The sequence below is a fragment of the Desmodus rotundus genome, chromosome 1, assembly GCF_022682495.2.
Source record: "Desmodus rotundus isolate HL8 chromosome 1, HLdesRot8A.1, whole genome shotgun sequence".
NCBI classification, from domain to species: Eukaryota; Metazoa; Chordata; class Mammalia; order Chiroptera; family Phyllostomidae; genus Desmodus; species Desmodus rotundus.
This window is the reverse complement of record NC_071387.1, coordinates 210,766,702-210,786,490: the sequence shown is the minus strand read 5'-3', so window position 1 is coordinate 210,786,490 and position 19,789 is coordinate 210,766,702. Positions and strand designations below refer to the sequence as shown.

Sequence of the window (19,789 nt, the reverse complement as noted above, 5' to 3'; positions counted from 1 at the left end):
TGGAAGAAGCGAGGTGGAGCTCTGGGGCCCCCCTCAACCCGGGCCTCAGCTCAAACTCTGGCAGTGACTCTGGCACCTAGAGATGAGGCCCCGGGGGACAGCAGGTCCCCTCAGGGGCACTGAGTTCAACCTCACGTCTGGACAACACCGGGAGAAGCAGAGGGACCGCGGACGGCCTCAGCGCTGTCATCAGCAGGAGCAGATCGGAGCTCCGGCTTCTGCAGTCCTAGACGCTGCCTTCTCCCTGACCCCCCGTCCAAGGACCAGTCTTTGGGAGACTGGGCAGCTGCCAACGTTGGCCACAGCCTGGATGCTCCACTCCCTTCGACACTCCCAGAGGAAAGAAGTGCTTCTGAGCCCCAGGTCCAGGGAGCACCTCCACCAGCTGCCCCTGAGATGCTGCGGGGCCAGGACAGGGCTGCTGGAAGCAGGACTTGGGACAAGCCACCATCACTGGGCAAGGAGTCTCCCCGGGGGCCACCATCGGGGAGGGTGGGGGGCAGCTGGAGGTAGATGGAGACCTTCGTGGACGGCTGTCCTCAGGCAAATGAAAATTGAAACGATAGTAATCCATGTGCGAGGGAGTCAAGTAAAGTCCTCTCTCACTTTTCCTGCTTCTTGAAATAGATGGCTTTAGGTTTTAAATCTTTCGGATGTTTCCTGTGCTTTGTTAGTCCCCGCGCACGGGTGCGGCTGTCTGCTGGGTGTGCTCGGCCTGGCTCAGCTCTGCCCAGCACAGTGCGGGGCCCGTCCCCACAGCCTGGACAAGTCCCCGCAGCCTGGACGCCAGAAGAAGGCTGCCGGGCACTCACACGTGCCCCCAGGGCCCCTTGTACTCTGGCCTTTTGTCCAGGGTCCACTGACCCCCCCATACGGCTTTAGCCTAAAACTTCCACAGCTCAACACAAGCAATGAATTCCAACCAAAATATTAACTCATCAGGTTGGTTTCTAATTCCACACTTGGTGCCAATTCCGGCTCACCAAGGCGTTTATGCCTTCAGAGGTGGACCGGGAGGTTGGTGCAAAGCCTAAATCAAACTCTTCAGCCAGCCCGGAGCTCCCTGTGGAGAGTGCGCACCACATGATCCCACCAGCCGGGGGCCACGGGGAGGTGCCGGGGGGTCGCTAGGGATGGTCAAGTGCGTGACTGAGCCAGAGTCAGGAACCTGGGCTCAGCCTGCGACCCACAGACCCCGCAAACTTGGGGAAGTGATTTAATCCCGCTACACTGCCATTTCCCAATTGACATGGGCAGGGGAGGTGGCAAAAACTGGAACTTATTCATTACAATTGTGTATTTATGCTTACGTGTTTAAACTTCAGTCACCTCAAAGTGATCTCCATTTTATACAATACGCCTATTAAGACTTTTTCTTCCATAGCTCAAGACTGTTTTTGAACTTGTCGATTTTGATGCCTTTCAGTGCTTCTGGGGTGTCTTTTTGTTTTACCTCTTGCACATGGGAAAAACTTTTCTGTTTGAGGACTTTTCTCATCAGGGAAATAAACACAAAAGGACCGGGTGAGTAGGGAGAGAGGGGCACGGGGTCATGCCATTTTTGGTCAAAAACTGCTGAGCACTCAGTGTGCTGTGGGCAGGTGTCCTCGTAAATCACCCAACATGAAATGGGCAAACACATTGAAAGAGTCTTCAAAAAAATTTAAAAACTCCCTGAAGCCTAAAGCAGCCTCTCACAACAACGCCAGCTGGTGCACTGATGGATATGGGTCCCTGGAACACCCTGTAGCAGGGGAAGACCTGTTCTTTTTTCCTGCCCTTCAGAAGATAATTCCGGGTTTATCTGGGTCCCCCTTGTATAAAAGCTAAAAGTAGAGGCGCCTCACTCCTAGGATCCTTGCCAAGATCAACCTGTGTGGAGCAGAAGCAAGCCCTGCGCAATCCACACAGCCTCTTACGAATATGGGCCTTGCTACTGCGGACATATCGGGACTTTAGAGTTAGCCTGTGCGTGGTTTAGATTAGTTACACAAACACTTGTTGGGCACACGGGCCAGGCAACGGGAAAACGGAGAGGGGAGCCACGGGGCCCACAAGCGAACATGGGGAGAGACGACGTAAATGGCTGTGTGGGCTGTGAAGGGCAGGGACAGAGGGGCACCCAGCCCAGGCTCCCGGGAGGAAGCGCGTCGGCCCTGAGGCCTGATTTGGCCAGGCGCATAGGGGAGAAGAGGCATCCTAGGCAGGTGCATGGAAGAGGAAGCAGTGTGATGCCAGGGAGATGGGCAGGACCACAGGTGAGGCTGAGGCGTCCACAGGGCCCAGTCTTGGAGGGTTCCAGATCTGGGCCTTTGTCCACAGATACCAGGAACCAGGCCCAGAAGGCTGGGTCGGGCTGGTTTAGAGACAGCTGGACGGAGAGAGATACTGGCCACATTTCCCCCCTTCCCACGTCCTCCCAGAGAGCAGGAGGAAGGACCTCTGACCTCAGGGACCAAGAAAGGAAGCGCAGACAGAGCAGACGGAGGTGAGTTTGTCAAAGTGGGGTGGGGGGGGGGTGGATGGTGTGTGGGATGCCGGGAGCGGCAGTTGGACTTGCTGCTCTCACCTGGTGCTCTACCTGGTTGGTCGTTTTCCAGGGGGACGGGGATCCTGGTTAGTGTTTCTTGTCGAGCCCTATCCCACAGACCCTGGGCCCAGACACACAGGAGAAGTCGCTCCAGAAGTTCCGCAGGCGCAGAGACCGTGCCACGAGGCGTGCAGGAAGGGGAGCCCTGTGTGGGGGTCCCTCCTGGTTTCCAAAAACTACAGACCAGAGAGCCTTGTGTCCCATGCAGTCAGGCTCTAGGACAGTGGCCAGAGAGAAAAGCCAGGCCACACAGGGAGAGGCATTTGCGATGCTCACCCAACAGATAAAAGACTCATAAACAGAACCTGTGCGGAACTCCTACAGTCAGTAAAAAAATCAGGCTGTGCAACAGAAAAAATGGGCAGAAGGCTTAAAAAACAATTCACAGAGGAGGGCTCCAAACGGCCACCAAACCATGGAAAGGTGTGCCGCCCCGTTAACAGCCAGGTGCACGCACATTCAAGCCACGGTTCTGCCGTGCTCGTACCGTGGAGTACTACACAGCAAGGAAAAGTGTGGGCTCCGGCATCACGTGATGTGAATGAGCCTGAAAAGCACAGGAGGAAGAGATAGAACAGACACTTCTCCGAGGAGGACATACGGAGGACCCAGAGACATAGGAAAGGATGCTCATCGTCGCTAGCCATCAGAGAGATGCAGATTAAAACCACAGTGAGATACCACCTCACAGAGGTCAGAATGGCCACCATAAACAAATCAACAAACAACAAGTGTTGGAGAGGATGTGGAGAAAAGGGAACCCTAGTGCACTGTTGGTGGGAATGCAGGCTGGTGCAACCACTATGGAAAACAGTGTGGAATTTCCTCAAAAAACTAAAGATGGAACTGCTTTTCAATCCAGTGACCCCACTGCTGGTACCATACCCTAAGGATCCTGAAACACCAATCCAAAAGAACCTATGCACCCCAATGTTCATAGCAGCACAATTTACAGTAGCCAAGTGCTGGAAGCAGCCTAAGTGCCCACCAGTAAGTGAGTGGATCAAAAGTCTGTGGTATATTTACACGATGGAATACTACACAGCAGAAAGAAGGAAGGAGATCCTACCCTTTGCGACAGCATGGATGGAACTGGAGAGCATTATGCTAAGTGAAATAAGCCAGGTGCTGAAAGACAAATGATCTCACCTTTAAGTGGAACCTAATCAACAATACGTGCAAGCAAGCAAAATACAACCAAAGACGTGGAAATGAAGAACAAACTGACAGTGACCCGAGGGGAGGTGGGAGGGAAAACGGGGAAAAGGGGGAGGGATTTCAGGAACATGTATAAGGGACCCATGGACAAAGCCGAAGGAGGGTAGGATCCAGGGTGGGGGGTTGGGGGGGAATGGAGACAATGGTACTTGAGCAACAGTGAAAGAGAGAGAGATAGAGAGAGAGAGAGAGAGAGAGAGAGAGAGAGAGAGAGAGAGAGAGGGAGGGAGGGAGGGAGGGGGACAAAGTGCAAAGGGTATGGATTCCATTGATATAGTGTCCAACTACGTTGCTCAGGGCTACAGGCCTCGCACCGTAATAAAAAGCAAAGAAGTATCAATAATTACCACGGAAACCAGGATAACTGTTAGCTCTGAGAGGAGCTAATAATAATGAAGGGAGCTTCTATCATTAAGTGGACAATAACAATTTGTTAAATGCAATATTTATCCTTTGTTCACTTTTCTAAACCTGTATCATGTATCATGATGTCATAAAAGGTTGGAAAAGCAAAAAAAGGAAGAGACAAGCCCTGGAATCTCTGGCAGCCGAGACAGCTGGGCCCGACCCGGGGTGGATGGCCAAGCGACCTTCTCACTCCTCAGTCCGGCCCCACACCACGGTCCGAGCGCGGGGCGTGGACAGTCGGAGACCCCCAGGCTACCCGGCCACGCGGGCGCTGGCAAGGAAGGCTCCCTTGTTCTCCGTTTTCAGTTCGGAGAACGGAAAGTGGTCCCAGGTCAACAGAGGCTGCGGACAATCCCCTCCTCCTGGCCCCCTAACAGGAACATGTCACGGGGGCGCTTACCCAGCGGTCACTCTCGTTGGTTCTGAATCGAAGTGTGTAATTGAGAGCCGATGAGACAGGGGCCAGCGTAGGCCTCGCCCACTGTATGTGAAGCATTCGCTTGACGCCCGGCACTGGCTTCACACTGGAAATCTCAGGTGGTTCGAGTTTTACTGAAAGGAAAAACCATGGAGTTCTCCTATCAGCAATCAGATCAGAAAGTACCAAAAACATCCACCCAAAACTGAAACGAGAAACAAGCGCCTAGGAAAGAAATGGCGGCACCTGTTGCATGACAGGCTGTACCCAGATGCATTGCGGACGCAGAACTGAAGAACCGCTCCAAGCCCCACCCCGAAAACCCCCCAAATGTCCAGGGAGGACGTTCACTGCTTGGGTGGGGGATGTAGGGCAGGATGGAGGTAAGAAGAGGCTGCTCGACCAGCAAATGGGTGTTTGCTCCCCTCCCCCTGCCCTGCCTCTCTCTTTGCCCCCACCCCCCATGGAGGCGCGCCCCGAAGAAAACAGCCTGTCCCGGCCTCCAAACACGACGAACATTCTTGCCCCAATCTCTCCCTTTGAAAATATGTATATATTGTTTCTGGTTATAGAAGTAACATATGCACATAGAAAAGTGCAGAGAAAAACTTTAAATTACCCATAATGCCATCAGACGAGACAACCATCGTTAACACGCTGGTGTATTTTCAGGTTTTTTTCTATGTGGCTATTGCATATTTTTCCAACAAAATTGATATTGTGCTAAATAACGCCCTCCTCTTTTTTAAAGAATGTTATGCAATCGGCACATACCCTCCCTTGCATTAAGAATTCTTCAAAATGTGAGTTTTTTCAAGGCTTCGTAAGGTCCCACCTCTCCGATACGCAACACTGACCTGGCCTTTCCCTACCGCTGTCCACTCGCAGTTTCCAAGCCGTAGAGCCCCCGAGAACACAAGCCGGCCTCGATCACAAAGCCCAGGATGAACAGCGGCACTGAGGAGGCACCTGATACTTGTGAAGTGGGTAACTCAGTGGACGAGAGTAGCACCTTTGTCTGCGTCCCCGCCGGCTCCCTCAGACCCCCCTGGGTGGAACGACTAAGTGCAGGGGTGTGCACACGGCTGGGGCCACTTCCACACCGGTGTGCTTTCTAAGAAAGCTGCACTGATCACGCTCCCACCGACTGTGCGAGTTCCGGCGCGCCACACCCTTGCTGCCAGCACCGAGTGACAGACCTCGGCAGGCCTGGGAGGAGTGGGAAATCACCAGGCGGGAGACTGCACCGTGGGGAACTGCCTGCCTGGGACGCTGCCTGCCGGCCCTACCCAGGGCAAACAGATGCCCGACTAAAACAGGGGTCTGGGGGCGGCCGATCCGGCATAACAGGATGCAGCTTTAACTTGAGCCTGACAAGATGCACCAAGAACAAAGGTCAGCAGAAACGGCACCCGGCCACCAGCTCTAGACAATCAGACTCTGACATCCCAACCAGTTACCCTTCGTGGGTTTCTGTGCTTAAAAACCCTGCCCTGAGAACAGCCGCGCGAGTCCCACCTCCCTTGGTTGGCCCCACTTTCCGCGTTTTCCCCGCTAACAAACCCTGCTCCTTAGCTCCCTGTGTCCACCTGGTTTCTTGAAGGACTCTGACCTAACACTGAGTAGTGTCAGCTCTCTCACCTTGGCAATCCCTGGAGGCTTTGGGAAAGCGACATCCCTACTTAGATCCAGGGAAGTAAAACATCAGGAATTAAAATACTCTTTGTAGCTACTCGAAAAGTAGTATCGCTTACCGTGTCTGGCCCAGCCGAAGGGGCAGTGGTCAACCCCTGTGGCCGCTCCGCCCGCTGGTGCAGCCACGAACAGCAGACACACTGAGTGGTTAGTGCGAGGCTGTGGCTTTTATTGAGCACTTTGTAAGCATTTTGTGAGAAGTGTCCCTTCGCCGACGCCTCTCAACCACTTAGCATTTGTCATACTCATTTTTAAGAAGGTAACATTGAAATTTTTGAAGGTTAAATAACTTTCTCACAAGAAGCTCAGCTGGGATTCATTCACACCCACTCCACAATCCCTGCTCACACCCGTGGAATCAGACGGCCTCCAGCACAGTAAACACAAGTCCCTCCTGTGCGCTACTTAATCCTGCACATATATCACCAAGGAGATATGTTATTCATTGTTACCCTGATTAAAACTGGCCCCCAGAACTGCTCATGAGGAGCCGATGTGCACTGAGTGAGGACAGCCAATTGATGGCCCGGGAAAGTCCAGGTTTGTGCTCCCCCATAGAAACGAAACTCAAAACCAAACACAGAAACTGCTCCAGCTCCTCTGGCTGGAGCTCTGGAAACTGGTCAAAGGTCTGTGACACCCGTAGGAATACCAGTTAAGAAAAAGTCCCCTTCAAAGAGGCAGGAAAGGCCTTGCCTCGTCCTACCCCCTCCCCAGCATGTCAGAAACCCAGTTCCTGCCACCCTTCCTGGAGCCAGAGAGGGCACGGCAGACCTCGTGGACGCCTAAGCGCCCCCGGGAAAAGGCAGAGAGGCTGGTCTCTGTTTGGTCTCGCCCACACCTCGGGCGGGAAAAGCAGCAGCCAAGCCGCAGGGAGCGGGGAGCCAGCTCCCGAGCCTCGGGCAGGAGGCCGTGGGTAGCGAAGTGGGTCACTGAAAGTCTGAGGAGATTCGGACACTCAGAAGCTTTGTGTAGACAGAGGAATTAAGAAAACACCATGCAAGACGCAAGCTCAGAAGAGGCCTGAGCAGTTTCAGCTTCCCCCGAGACTGAGCCACAGGCTCCGAGCAAGCCCAGGTGATCCGCCAAGACCAGGAGAAGCGACCGTGTTTCGAAGGCCCGGTTTCCACAAGCAATCACAAGGCATGAGACGACCCAGGAGAACACAAATACGGTGACAGAAACTGTCTTTGAGGATGCCCAGACCCCAGGCTTCCTCGACAAGAACTTGAAAACAACCGTCTTAAATAAGCTCAAAGAGCTAAAGGAAAACATGGGCAAAGAACTAAAGAAAACCAAGGAAACAACATATGATCAGAATGAGACTGTCATCAATAAACAGAGTGGAGTGGTAAAAAGGAACCACACAGAAATTCTGGAGCTGACAATTATACTAAAATGAAGTAAGAAATTCACGGGAGAGAAATAAATAACCGATGTGAGCAGGGAGAAGGACCAGCGAACCTGACGACAATTAAATGCACCGCGTCCGAGGAGCAGAAAGAAAAAAAACACACAGAAAAGTAAACAGAGCCTGAAGTGCTTGGGGGACACAGAATTTCTGTACTTCGTGCAACTGAAACTCTGCGTCTTGTACCTTCTCCTCCTCCGCCCCGCCCTGCCGGCCCGGCCTGCTCCCGAGGACGTCCCTGCTGCAGGTTCTCCGCGCAAGCGAGGTCCTGAGTGCGAATCGCTCTGTGCCACTCAGCACAATGGCTCTGCGTCCTTCCGTGATGCTGTGAACGGCAGGGCTCCTTCTCGTGAAGGCTTGGTCGTACTCCACTGTGTGCATCACGGTTTCCTTATGATCCCACCTGTTGGTGGACACGTGGGTGATTCCTAATCCCAGCTGCTGTGAATAGCACGCATGAGTGCAGGTGTCCCTTGGAGACCCTGAGTTTGGTTCCTCCAGGTAAACACCCGGGAGGGGGCTCACTGGGCCCTGGGACAGTGCCGTTTTTAGTGTTTGGGGAAACTCCATACTGTCTTCCATCATGGCTGCGGCCATTTGCGTCCCCAGAACATTGTACTGGAGTCCCCTTGTCTCTGTATCTTCGCCGACATTTACCCTCTTTATTTTTCTAACAGCCTCCCCAGCAGGTCTGAGTGGTATCTCACTGTGGCTTAGGTGTGCATTTTGATGATGAAGGGGGATGTTGAGCACCTTTTCACATATGAGGGGGGACCCCCAAAACCCTGAATTTATCTATAAAAGTTGTGTTTTTTTATGTGTTTTAACTTCATGTGTTTAAACTGCAGTCACCTTCAAAGTACTCTCCGTGGGACGCAATATGCCTGCGGAGACTTGTTTCCACTGCTCAGTTTTTGAACTCATCGGTTTTAATGCTTCTGCTGGGTTTTTTGTTTGTTTCACTTCTTCTACATCAGCGATACGTTTCCCTTTGAGGGCTTTTTCCAACGGGGAAACAAGAAAAGGTTGCTCAGGGCAAGATGGGGTGAATAGGGCGGGCTGGTCAGAAACTGCTGACCACTCAGTGTGGCGTGGGCAGGTGCACTCGTAAATCACCCGTCTTGAAATGGGCAAACACGTTGAAAGAATCTTCAAAAAACAAATTCACTGAAGCAGAACACAGCCTCTCACAACAACACCAGCTGGTGCACTGGTACAGATGGGTTCCTAGAACACTCACCTAGGGGGGAAGCCTGTACTACAAGGGGCCTGCCCTCCAGAAGATAATTCCAGGGGGTTTTGGGGTCCCCCTCATAGCTGTTGGCCATTTGTATGTTTTCTTTGGAGAAGATCTGTTCAGGTCCTTTGCCTATTTTTATTGGATTATTGGTTATTTGATTTTTTGCTTTTAAGTTGTAAGAGTTCCTTATGTATTTTTGATGGTAACCCCTAATCAGATATATGGTTTGCAAATGTTTTCTGCCATTCTGAAGGGTGGCTGGTCATTTGTTGATTATTTCCTCCGTTGCACAGAAGTTTTAAAGTTTGATGTGGTCCTGCTGTCTCTTTTTTGCTCTTGTTGCCTGTGCGTTTGGTGTCTTATTCCAGAAATCATCGCTAACATTAATGTCTAGGAGCTTTTCCCTACATTTCCTTCCAGGAATTTTACGGTTTCAGATCTTATGTCTATGTCTTTAATTTGTACTGAGTTGATTTTCGTGTGGTGTAAGACAGGAGTCAGTTTTGCTCTCTGGCACGTGGCCGTCCAGCTGTCCAGCTGTCACTATTGACTGAAGGGACTGTCCTCTCCCGTTTTGTATTTCTGCTGCCCTGGTTGAAGATCAGTCGACCGTGCACGCCTGGGTTTGCCTCTGGGCTCTCTACTCTGTGCCATGTGTCTGGTTTTATGCCGACACCACACTGTTCTGATTGCTACAGCTCTGTAGTATACCTTGAAATCAAGTAGTGTGATGTCTCCAGATTTCCTCTTGTTCAAAATTGTTTTGGCTTTTCAGGGCCTTTTGTGGTTCCATGTGAAATTTTGGAATTTTTTTCTATTTCTGTGGAAAATGTCATTGGCATTTCGATAGGGATTGCATTTAATCTGGATTAAAATATTACTTCTAACAGTATCAATTCTTTTAGTCCGCGAACACAGGATACATTTCTATTCATTTGTGTCTCCCTCAGGCTCTGCTGTCACTGTCTCCGCGTTCTCAGTGTGCGGCTTTCTCCTCCGGGTTAAATGTATTCCTCCGAGTTTTATTCTCTTTGATGTTATTTGCTGTCTCACTTTTGTTTTCTCCATTTCTTTTCCAGATAGATATTAGTCCTTAGCAACACTTTGCCAGTCCTAGCAACAGATTATAAAAACTAAATTGCTTTAGAGGTTAATTTTATAAATCTGTGTGTTACTAATTTAGATTAAAATTTCCCCTTAGTCTAAATTGCAATCAGTGGCAATCACAGAATATTTACATATCTACTCAATCTGGTTGAAAGAAGAATAGAAAGCTTCGGGGTTTCTTCTTATGACTGAATTTCTTTTTTAATATTTTTCATTGCTGAAGTGATACATGTTCATTTTAATAAAGTATAGATAATAACATTAAAAGTTTACTTAAAACGTGAATACTCCTGTCCCTTCCAGGTTCATCCTCATGAGGCAATGTTTACAGTGTGAGGTCAGCCTTCCACAGGCAGTTCTACAAAAACAGTTTTAAAAAGAAACCCAAGTCAAAACGTTTCTCGAAAAGAACATCTCCAGCCTGGACAGCTACACTGGCGAAGTCCACCAAAGGCTCAAAGAAGAGTCAACACCAGGTCTCCAGAAACTCTTCCCAGCAGTGGAGACCAGGAGGCACATCCCGACTCACTTTATGAGGCCGGTATTACCTGATTCCAAAAACAGACGAAGACATCACAGAAAACAACAGACGAATATTCCTTATGAATATAAAAGAAAAAGTCCTCAACAAAAAGCTAGCATCCAAATTCGCCAACACATAACAACCAGGTGAAATACATCCCAGGAATACAAGGTTTGCTTAACTTAGGAAAATCAGTCAAGAGAATACACCATTCTCTTCTCAAAACCGTGTGGTTTTGTCCTTTATTCTATTAAAATGGTATATTCTCTTAATACACCATTTTAATAGAATAAAGGACAAAACCACACGGTTATCACGCTCAACAAACTGCGAGTACGAGGGAATTTCCTCCCCCCAGAAAGGGCTTCTACAAAACCCCACAGCTAACGTCACACTTAACGGGGACGCCCTCCTGAGGTCGGGCAAGAACGGCTGCTCTTTCCACTTCTACTCAGCAAGAGCTGGTCATTCTGAATGGGGCAACCGGGCAAGAAAGATAAAGAAGGCACCCAGATTGCAAAGGATAAAGTGAAACCGTACTTTTAAATGACAGCGTCTTGTACAGAGAACATTCCTTAGTGACAGACACACACACAGTTAGACCCAGGGTACGGGTCCAACACGCTTGCAGGTTACAAGATCAACATACAACAATTAATTGTATTTGTTTAGTGAGCAATCCGAAAGCGAAATTGAGAAATCAATTCCATCTACAATAGCATCAAAAATAATAGAATACTTGAGGATAAATTTAACCCAAGACGTACAAGACTTGTACACTGAAAACTATAAAACATAACTGAAAGCGAGTAGAGAAGGCCCAAATAAGCGGACAGATACTTCATGTCCATGGACTGGAAGACTTTCCATCATTGATAGCGATAGCTTACCGAAATCCCAGCAGGCTTCCTGGCAGCGATGGACAAGCTGACCCTAAAATACATACGGGAATTCAAGAGACCCGACAGTCAAACCATCTTGAAAAACAGTGAGATTGGAGGACTCACTCTCCCAATTTCAAAACTTATTCTAAAGCCAGAGTAATCAAGATAGCGTGACACGGGCCTAAAGATGGAAACACGCATCAAAGGGACAGAACTGAGAGCCCATGGGGAAAACCTCACATTCCTGGCGAGGTGGTTTTGACAAGGGTGCCAAGACCACTCGATGGGGGAAGAATCGCCTTTTCAGTGAGGGATGTGGAGACAGTGGGACAGTCCCAAGCAAAACAGTGGGGTCTGACTCCTGCCTCACACCACGTACAAAGCGCACTTGGAATGGACCAAAGAACCAGACGCAAGAGCCAAGACTCTAAAGTGCTCAGGAGAAAACACAGCAGTAAGTGTTTGTGACCCCAGTTAGGAGATCTCCTTTTTTTAGATCTGAGAAAGCACAAACAGTGAAAGAGTAAATAAATGGGACTTCATCAACATTAATTTTCTCCTGTTTCAAAGGACACCATCAAGAAATTAAAAACACAGCTGAGGGAAAGGGAGGAAATATTAGTAAATTATGTATCTGATAAGAAACCTGTACCCAGACCGTATAAAGAACTCCGAACACTCAACGTTAAACAGATGACACGATCTAAAAATGGGCAAAGGGTCTGGGGACACGTTTCTCCAAAAAAGGTACACAAGGGGCCGATTAGCACACAATGAGATACTCAACATCATTCTTCAGCAATTGGGGAAGCGCAGATTAGAGCCGAGGTGGATGCCACATCACGGCGAGGACAGCTCCGATCATCCGGACGGACCGCACTGATGCTGGGAGGGTGTGGGGACGCTGGAGCCTTTACAGTCGCTGCTGGGGAAGGACAACGGTGCGGCCCCTTGGGGGATGTTTGACAGATCTCCAACACGCAGCAGACAAAGTTACCACATGACCCAGCAGTTTCACTAGGCACGAGTCTCAGGATCGAGACGTGTCCCACAAAAGTCTGCACACAGATATTCATAGCAGCCAAATTTAAAAGAGCCAGAAGTGAAAGCAGCCCAAATTCCCATCGACTGATGAGTGGACAAACACAATGTGGTCTATCCCTCAGGCGAAGTGTTAATTATTCAGCTACAAAGCAAACGACCGGCACTGGCGAGGCTGTGAAACGGATGCCCCTTGAAAACATGACTCGAAGTGAAAGAGCTCAGGTATGACAGCCGTAATGCAGCTTTCTCCTCCTACAAAATGTCAAAACCAGGCAAATCCGCACGGACAGAACATGGGTTAGTGGTCGCTAGAGGGTGGGGGAGGGGAACTCAGGAACCGGGCATGAAACGTCCTTGGGGGGTAATGAAATGTTCTGGAATTAGATGCGTGCTCACCTTTGTAAATATGACAGAAAGCTGAATTGTCACTTATGAAACATGAACTTTATGGCATCTGAATTATATCTCAACAGAGCTATTTACAAATTATATAATAAAAATGAGTTTTTGAGAAAGAATAAAAAATAAGAATTGGTGAGACTTTTTTTTTAAGTAAAAGTTTTCCTTTCCTTTCCTACATGAGCAACGATGTTTCAAAGGGAAAACTCTGCTTCTTTGAGTAGAATTTATGGTACAAACTGCAGGAAGAAATCAGGGATCAGAAAAATGTCTTTTCTCAGTCTTTATTTTTAATTTAGTCAATTTTCCCTTCTTTCCTTCCTTCCTTCCTTCCTTCCTTTTCCCCTCCCTCCCACTCTCCTTTCCTTCTCCGATAAGAAGACAGATTTTTTGTTTAGGAATAACACACACCCACTACATCCTCAGTCTTCGAGTCTACTTTTGAGTGCACAGGTATCTCTTTGAAAGGGGGGGGGGCATCTTTTGAGAAAAAAGCACACAAGCCACCCAACAACACTTACTTATGGCATCCAAGTTCCAAACGGTGACGTCGGAGTCGGCCGTCCCGTCCGCGTTCCGAGCTTGCACTTGAATGTTGTACTCGTCTGGGTAAGTGATTAGACGGACAAACGAGCAGGAAGCACGGCCCTCACTCGTGGAGTTACAGGTGTCGCTATCTTCTCCGAAGGAGCTTCGAAGGGAAAGACGATCGAACACGGGCTGAGTTCAGCAGCTTGCAAACAACGCCACACGTGACGTGTTGCGCATGCGCGCGTCCGTTTCAGTCTGGGCCGCTCTTGAGAGCTGGATAGACCCGAATTCGCTCCCCCCCCCTCCAAAATCCACCCTCACCTCCTGGGGGAGACAAAGTCCACTGCGTCCTGCCTGCCTGGGACGCCGTGGACCCTGGGGACCTCCTCGGGCCCCCGCAAGCCCACCAAAAGCGACACTGTCGTGCATTACCTATTGGTAACAAATAACGAATAGGCCCCAGATTCTAGCCTTGGAACTTAATTTTAACAGAAAAAAATTAAAGAGGATTTGTTAAGCTCATGATTGCAGATACATGAGCAGAATTTAAAATGGCAGTGTTCAATCATTTCTATGTGAGGGTGTGGAAAGGTGCCCGCACTCTGTCTCGTGTTGGTGACAAAGAGCAGGACGCAGGTTATGTCCAGAATAATCGCCCACGTGAGACAGCTCTTGGAGGTGTCTGCAAAGGTCCCCGTCCAAATGCTGAAGTCGTCCCCTCTGAGACGGGGTCTGGGTGCTGTCGTACATTCTTTCTCTTTTTCAGGTTGAATTCTGGACCATTGGTATATATTGTTTTCAGAATACTCACTAAAATTCATGCCAGGAACTTTATGAAATTGATAAATAACCTAATAAATTACCAGGCAGGTCACGTAAACCCCAGCAGGCTGTAACTTAGCGCACACCAGCGTACGCCCTGCCAGGGCCCGCGGGGCGCGGCTGCAGTCACACGCCCGGGGAGTGCGCAGGACAGGGAGGTGGCTGAGGACAGGCAGGGGCCACGTCACAGGTGCCACGTTTGCAGGGGGGGCAGGAGCAGAGCACAGACGCACGGAAGGGGGAGTCGGAAAGTAGAAAGAGCTGCAAGGGTTGTCCTCGCTCTGGGCAGCACACACATGACCCCAGGGCCACACTGGGTCGTGGGCACAGGCCCAGGCTCTGGGCTGGAGTCCTGGCTCCACCCCTAAACCCACGCCGAGCCCTGCTTCTCTCTGGGTCTGCAGTCTGCGCCTCAGTTCCCCACGTCTATAACACCTGCAGCCGGGGGCCGTCAGGAGGGTGAGGGGCGGTCAGGCACGGGGTGTACACGTGACACCCGGTACAGGTCATTGTTGCCTGTGCGTGACCTCCTCGAGAACGTGCGCGTCCACTCCTCGGAGGAACACCCTCTCTCCCCGCTGCTGCGCCCCCGCAGGGCCTCGGTCTAGCGTGGAGCCCCCACCTCCCCGAAGGCCCCCACCCGCCCTCCTTCCCGGGGAGAAATCAATCCCTGCTGTTCCATCAGCAGAGCTTCTGTTCACGCCGCCGCCCCCGCCACCAGCTCTCCGAGCCCACGGTCTGCAAGGAAACCCTTCCCTTCTGCCTGGAGAGAGATCTTGTGGTCACCTCACAGGGACACAAGCTGGTGTGGGCGCCCCAGGAGCCCCACGGCCTGGGGCCATGGAGGGCGCTGGACACCGGCCCGAGGACACCCAGGGGCTCCTGACCCCACACAGCAGCTGGAGACAATAATGGCCGCCCACAGGAAGCGTGGAAGGAGAGGGCAGAATGCCTCAAACAGCAAAATGCGAGTGAACCTGGAGAGGTTTCCAGACTCGCATTCTCCCGACACATGCGGGTGGGGGGCGGATGGGGTCGGTGGGCGGGGGGGGGGGGGGGGGGGGGGGGGTTGGGGCGTCATTCTCATTTTCAACAGCATGGCCCGCAAACTGTTCCCATAGGGCCCGCAGGCAAGGACAGGGAGCACATGGTTAAATGGTTAGGAAAAAAACCAAAAGAAGACTATTTTGTGAAAATTTACATGACACTCAAATTCCAGGGTCTGTGAAGGAGGTTTGGTGGAAGCGGGCTCACACCTGGTCGGAGGCGCGCTCCTGCCACAGCGGCCCTGTTTGGTGTCTGGGGGACGGCCCACCTCCCTCGAAGCCTGAAGGGCTCGCTCTCTGGCCCTGCAGGGAAATTCTGGTGGTCCCTGTCCTGACCGGTGTCTCAGTCCCACCCCTGATGTAGCAGGGAGGCAGGGCACATGGGGTGCTCCCCCCTTCTCCTTCTGCGAGACTCAAGCGGACTCTCCCCGCCCCCCAGCAGCCACCGGTCCCAAGGAGAAAACAGAAGGGCGGTAGACACGAGGCCCTGTGTCTAAAACCACAAAGGAGCAAGCCCGGGGCGCTGGAGGCACTCTTTCTGAAAGGGAACGCAGTGCTGACCACCTGCCCCCACGCCCAGCGCCCAGCACAGGCCTCGGGTCCGTGACGGGCCGCACATGTGGGGCTGTTTTCAAAATCTAAAAACCCCTCTTCACACTCACTGAAACACCTAGCTTTTAGCCAGAAGTATGATAAGAAAAATTTACAATTTTTTATTCCAGCAGAATTTGAATAAAAAGGGAGGCCTGAGGTAGTGCAAATTTGGAACCTATTGTCCTGGTGGGTTCCTGAGGACAGGGGCCACACTGCAAACTGGCGGCAGACAAGGTGCCCTCCCCACTATGCCTGGATCCAGGAAGAGTGAACAGTTTTATCACACATTCTGGAAAGAGGAAGAATGCAGCTGAACACCGTAAATAAACAGATTTGTCTATGGCGTGCACCACGGGGACTGCCCTCAGCCTGGCCAGGCGCCACGCCCTCCCGCCCCCTGCCGCCCCCTCCCGCCCCTGTCATTTCTGATCCTGTCTGTCAACAGGGCTGCAAGTAGCTGAGAGGCTGCTGGCCACTGGAGCCACAGTAGCCACCCAGAAGCTGTAACCAGAAACACATCTCCTCTTCCCGCCGACAGCGCGCAGGCTCCGTCCAGTACTTACTGCGTCCTCTTCACCTGGTACCACGTGTGGTTGGCTTCTCTCTCCGGACTCCAGGTGCAGGTAAAATTTCTCTTATAGTAGAAGACGCAGGAAATGTTCTCGGGCTTGGCTGGCAGAGCTAAACACACACACACACACACACACACACACAAAGACTTCAGTGCGCAATGGACTTCTCGAGCGTCGAGCATTTTGAGGAGACCAGGCTGATCGACGCTGGGTTTGTGGGCTCGTGGCAAAGTACAGCAGCTTCTCCTAATCAGGACCACGGAAAGGATCTAACCCCAGCGCTTCCATCATCCCCTCTGAAGAGCCAGACTTCCACTTTTTAAAAAATACTTTTACCTTCGTACCCACATGCACCCTCTGAGTCAAAAATTACATTCAACACCAGGCAAAGCAAAGCAGCGAACGATGGAACCACTCTGGACGGCCGGGCAATGGATGGGGGGGAGGAAGAGGAGAATGAGGACGCTGAACTGCATTGCACTTCAGCCGTGCCCAGCAGCCGCTGTTCCGTCCTGTCTTACCCACATCTCGCTCCTTGCAGACTGCAACCCCCCAACCCCGCACAGGAGCATCCACCCCTCCCCTGGGAGGGCAGAAGCTACCGTCAGAACAGGGATGTGGACCCTGCAGCGGGACTTCAGGCCAGCACTGGGGCAGGGAGGTTGGGAGTCAGATGACACACCCATGCCCAGGCAGAGCCGCTGTCCCTCGGGGGACAGCCAGGGGGCAACAGAGGGCAGCAGAAAGTCCAGAGAAGGGTGAGAGCAACACAGGACCCCCTCAGATGAACTCAGGAGCCCCTGCCGATTCTGGGAAGTCACATAAACCTACCCTGGACCCAGACGCCATCTTGGGCAGCAGCGGGGGGACAGCGGGCATTCACCCCACAGAGGCTGAATTAGGGGGAGACCCGGTGAACAAGAAGAACGGAGACAACATTAAGGAATGTAAGTGCTACTGCCCCTTGCCTTCTCAACCCTGCCTGGGTTCCCGGGGGAGGGAATTTCTTCTGAAATTCCTTAGCCAGACCTCGGAGAATAAGGATGTTCTATTTTTGGTGTACGCATGTGCACACTTGGTCTGTGAGATGGGCGTTGTGCGCGCAGGTGAGGGAGCCCCCGGGGATGACAGAGCAGGGCGCAGGGCAGCCAGGCGCAGGACAGCCAGGCGTGGGCGCTGCGGCATTGGAAGACTGGATGAGGGTACAGCAGACCTCCCCGTGCTGTTCGCACAACCTCCCTACAGATCTCGACTCCGTCAGAAGCCGATTAACAAAGGCATAACTGAAGGCTAGATTCACCGCTGCACACCTCTGTCCTTCTCCCACACCCTCAAAAACTCCCGTCACCATAGTCCTACGCTGCCAGAAATAGCTATTTCCCCGATTTGTAGAACTAAAAGGGCAGGGGGGATATTCTCGCTCATCAGAGAGGTCCCCACAGGCGGCGGAAAGCTTTCCCGACTAAAGATGTGTCCGTTCTCCCCTGGGCTCACATCGTTTTGGTGCCACTGCACAGTTAGTGTATTAAAAAGTGTCTTGAAATCGAAGAACAAGTCTGAGCAGAGGCCAGGGAAGAGCGTTCTAGAAGGGAAGCCAGGTGCACATGGGCGCCAGTTACGTAGGAGACGGTGAGGACAGGCGGTAAGGAGACGGACAGAAGACAGAAAGGGGGGGTTGGGGGAAAGGGCGAGTGAATAGGAGCCGCGAGGCCCGAGACCAGAACTTTGCGGGGGGTTATGGGCGACTGCGGATGCTGAGCTGGCCAGGAGGGGCTCCGAGAGGCGGAGCCCCGAGCAGAGGAGGGGTTGGCCAGGACGGAGGTCTGGAAAGCATTGTCATCACCTTGGGGTCATGGGGTGCCCCATGGCGACCCCGATTTCTACACACTGTGGACTGGATTACACGCCCTCAAATCCACACGTTAAAGTCCCATCCCCAGGGGGCTGAAGGTGGACATTGGGCCCATCAGGGGTGTCAGTTAAAATGAGGCCACTGGGCGGCTCCATCCCTCTGACGGGCCGCCTTCTAGGGAGAGGAGATTGGGACATACAGAGGGATGACCCTGTGAGAAGCGGCTGGACGGAGGTCACCGGCGAGTGAAGGGGAGAGATGGCAGAAGGAGCCAGCCTGCAGGCACCTTGACCTTGGACTGGCAGCCTCTACAGCTGTGAGGACGGGACTTCTGCTGCTGACCCCCAGCCCGGGGCATCTGTATCAGCAGCCCCAGCAGGCTCCGCACAGCCCTCTCTGCCCTCCCAGCGCCCCAGCCCTCCTCCCCCTCAGGTCTGGAAGAAACCTTCTAACGTCAGACAGGACGGAGTGAATCTCAGCTCTGTGAGGCTCAGCTCGGGTGTCACAGCCGCGTCTGGAGTCGGGCCGTGGTGGAAGCATGGGAGGGGGTTCATCATTTTCCTTTATGTTCTTGGGATGAACACAGATATGGGAAGTTTACGTATTTTTGTTTCTTTGTGTGTTCTGTATGAAATCTCCACACTAACACAGACGCTATTGAAATAAGCACTTATCTTCCTCTAAAGCAGCGGACCTTTTGTAGGGGGGAGGGGTCGTCAGCTAGGCATCCTGCCGAATCCGTACCTGCACAAGCATGCGTGGCCTTGCACACACATTCGGGGAGCTCGCAGATGCCCCACTGCCCGTCGCCTGTTTCCCCGGGCCAGGCACCCCTCTGCTCTCGAGCGAACAATTCCCACCCAAAGAAGAAAATAAGATCCGTAAACCTACCTGCCCAGGCGGGTCTGCAGAGCAGGGCCAGCAGCCACGGTGCCCAGGACCACATGGTGCCCATGGACACCGGCAGGCCGGGGAAGGCGCTGAAAAGGTCAGGAGTCAACAGTTAGCTTGCTTCTCTCGTTTCAACGACTCTATTTACAGGGATGCATGGATTCTGAGGGTTTTGAGGGTGAGTCCTCCATTTTTTAACATCATTTTATTTTATATGTTTGGCTACCATCTCGTAGACCTGTTATAATTACCCATCAGCCCCAGCCCACACTTCATTTTGCCCACACTTCGTCCACTGTGGGGCATGGCAGGCGTACCGGTCACCAGGAAATGCTCCAGAGAGAAAGTGCTGTGGGTTCCAGGCGCTGAGCCCACCCTCGGGCACTGCCTGGTCCCCGCACCCCGCCGCACGCCCCTCCTCCCTTCCTGAAAGCACCGTGGTATTTCACTTCTCCGTGTTCCTGCCTGGAATGCCCTTTCCCCCATCCCGGCAAATTAACCCCCCTCTTCCAGAGCCATCCCACGGCCACCCTCCTCCAACCAC

General features: G+C 52.0%; 1 protein-coding gene across 1 annotated transcript in view; it reads right to left on the bottom strand.

The window, feature by feature from the left end:
* IL31RA (interleukin 31 receptor A) overlaps positions 1 to 19,309 on the bottom strand; it is a 38,593-nt gene extending 19,284 nt beyond the window's left edge. The window contains exons 1-4 of the mRNA XM_053914893.1: positions 19,246 to 19,309; positions 16,494 to 16,611; positions 13,459 to 13,628; positions 4,617 to 4,768 (exon numbers count right to left, since the gene is read on the bottom strand). Of these exons, the coding sequence (XP_053770868.1) occupies positions 4,617 to 4,768; positions 13,459 to 13,628; positions 16,494 to 16,611; positions 19,246 to 19,309 (504 nt within the window). The remainder of the gene's footprint in view (positions 1 to 4,616; positions 4,769 to 13,458; positions 13,629 to 16,493; positions 16,612 to 19,245) is intronic.
* Between the last annotated feature and the right edge of the window lie 480 nt (positions 19,310 to 19,789).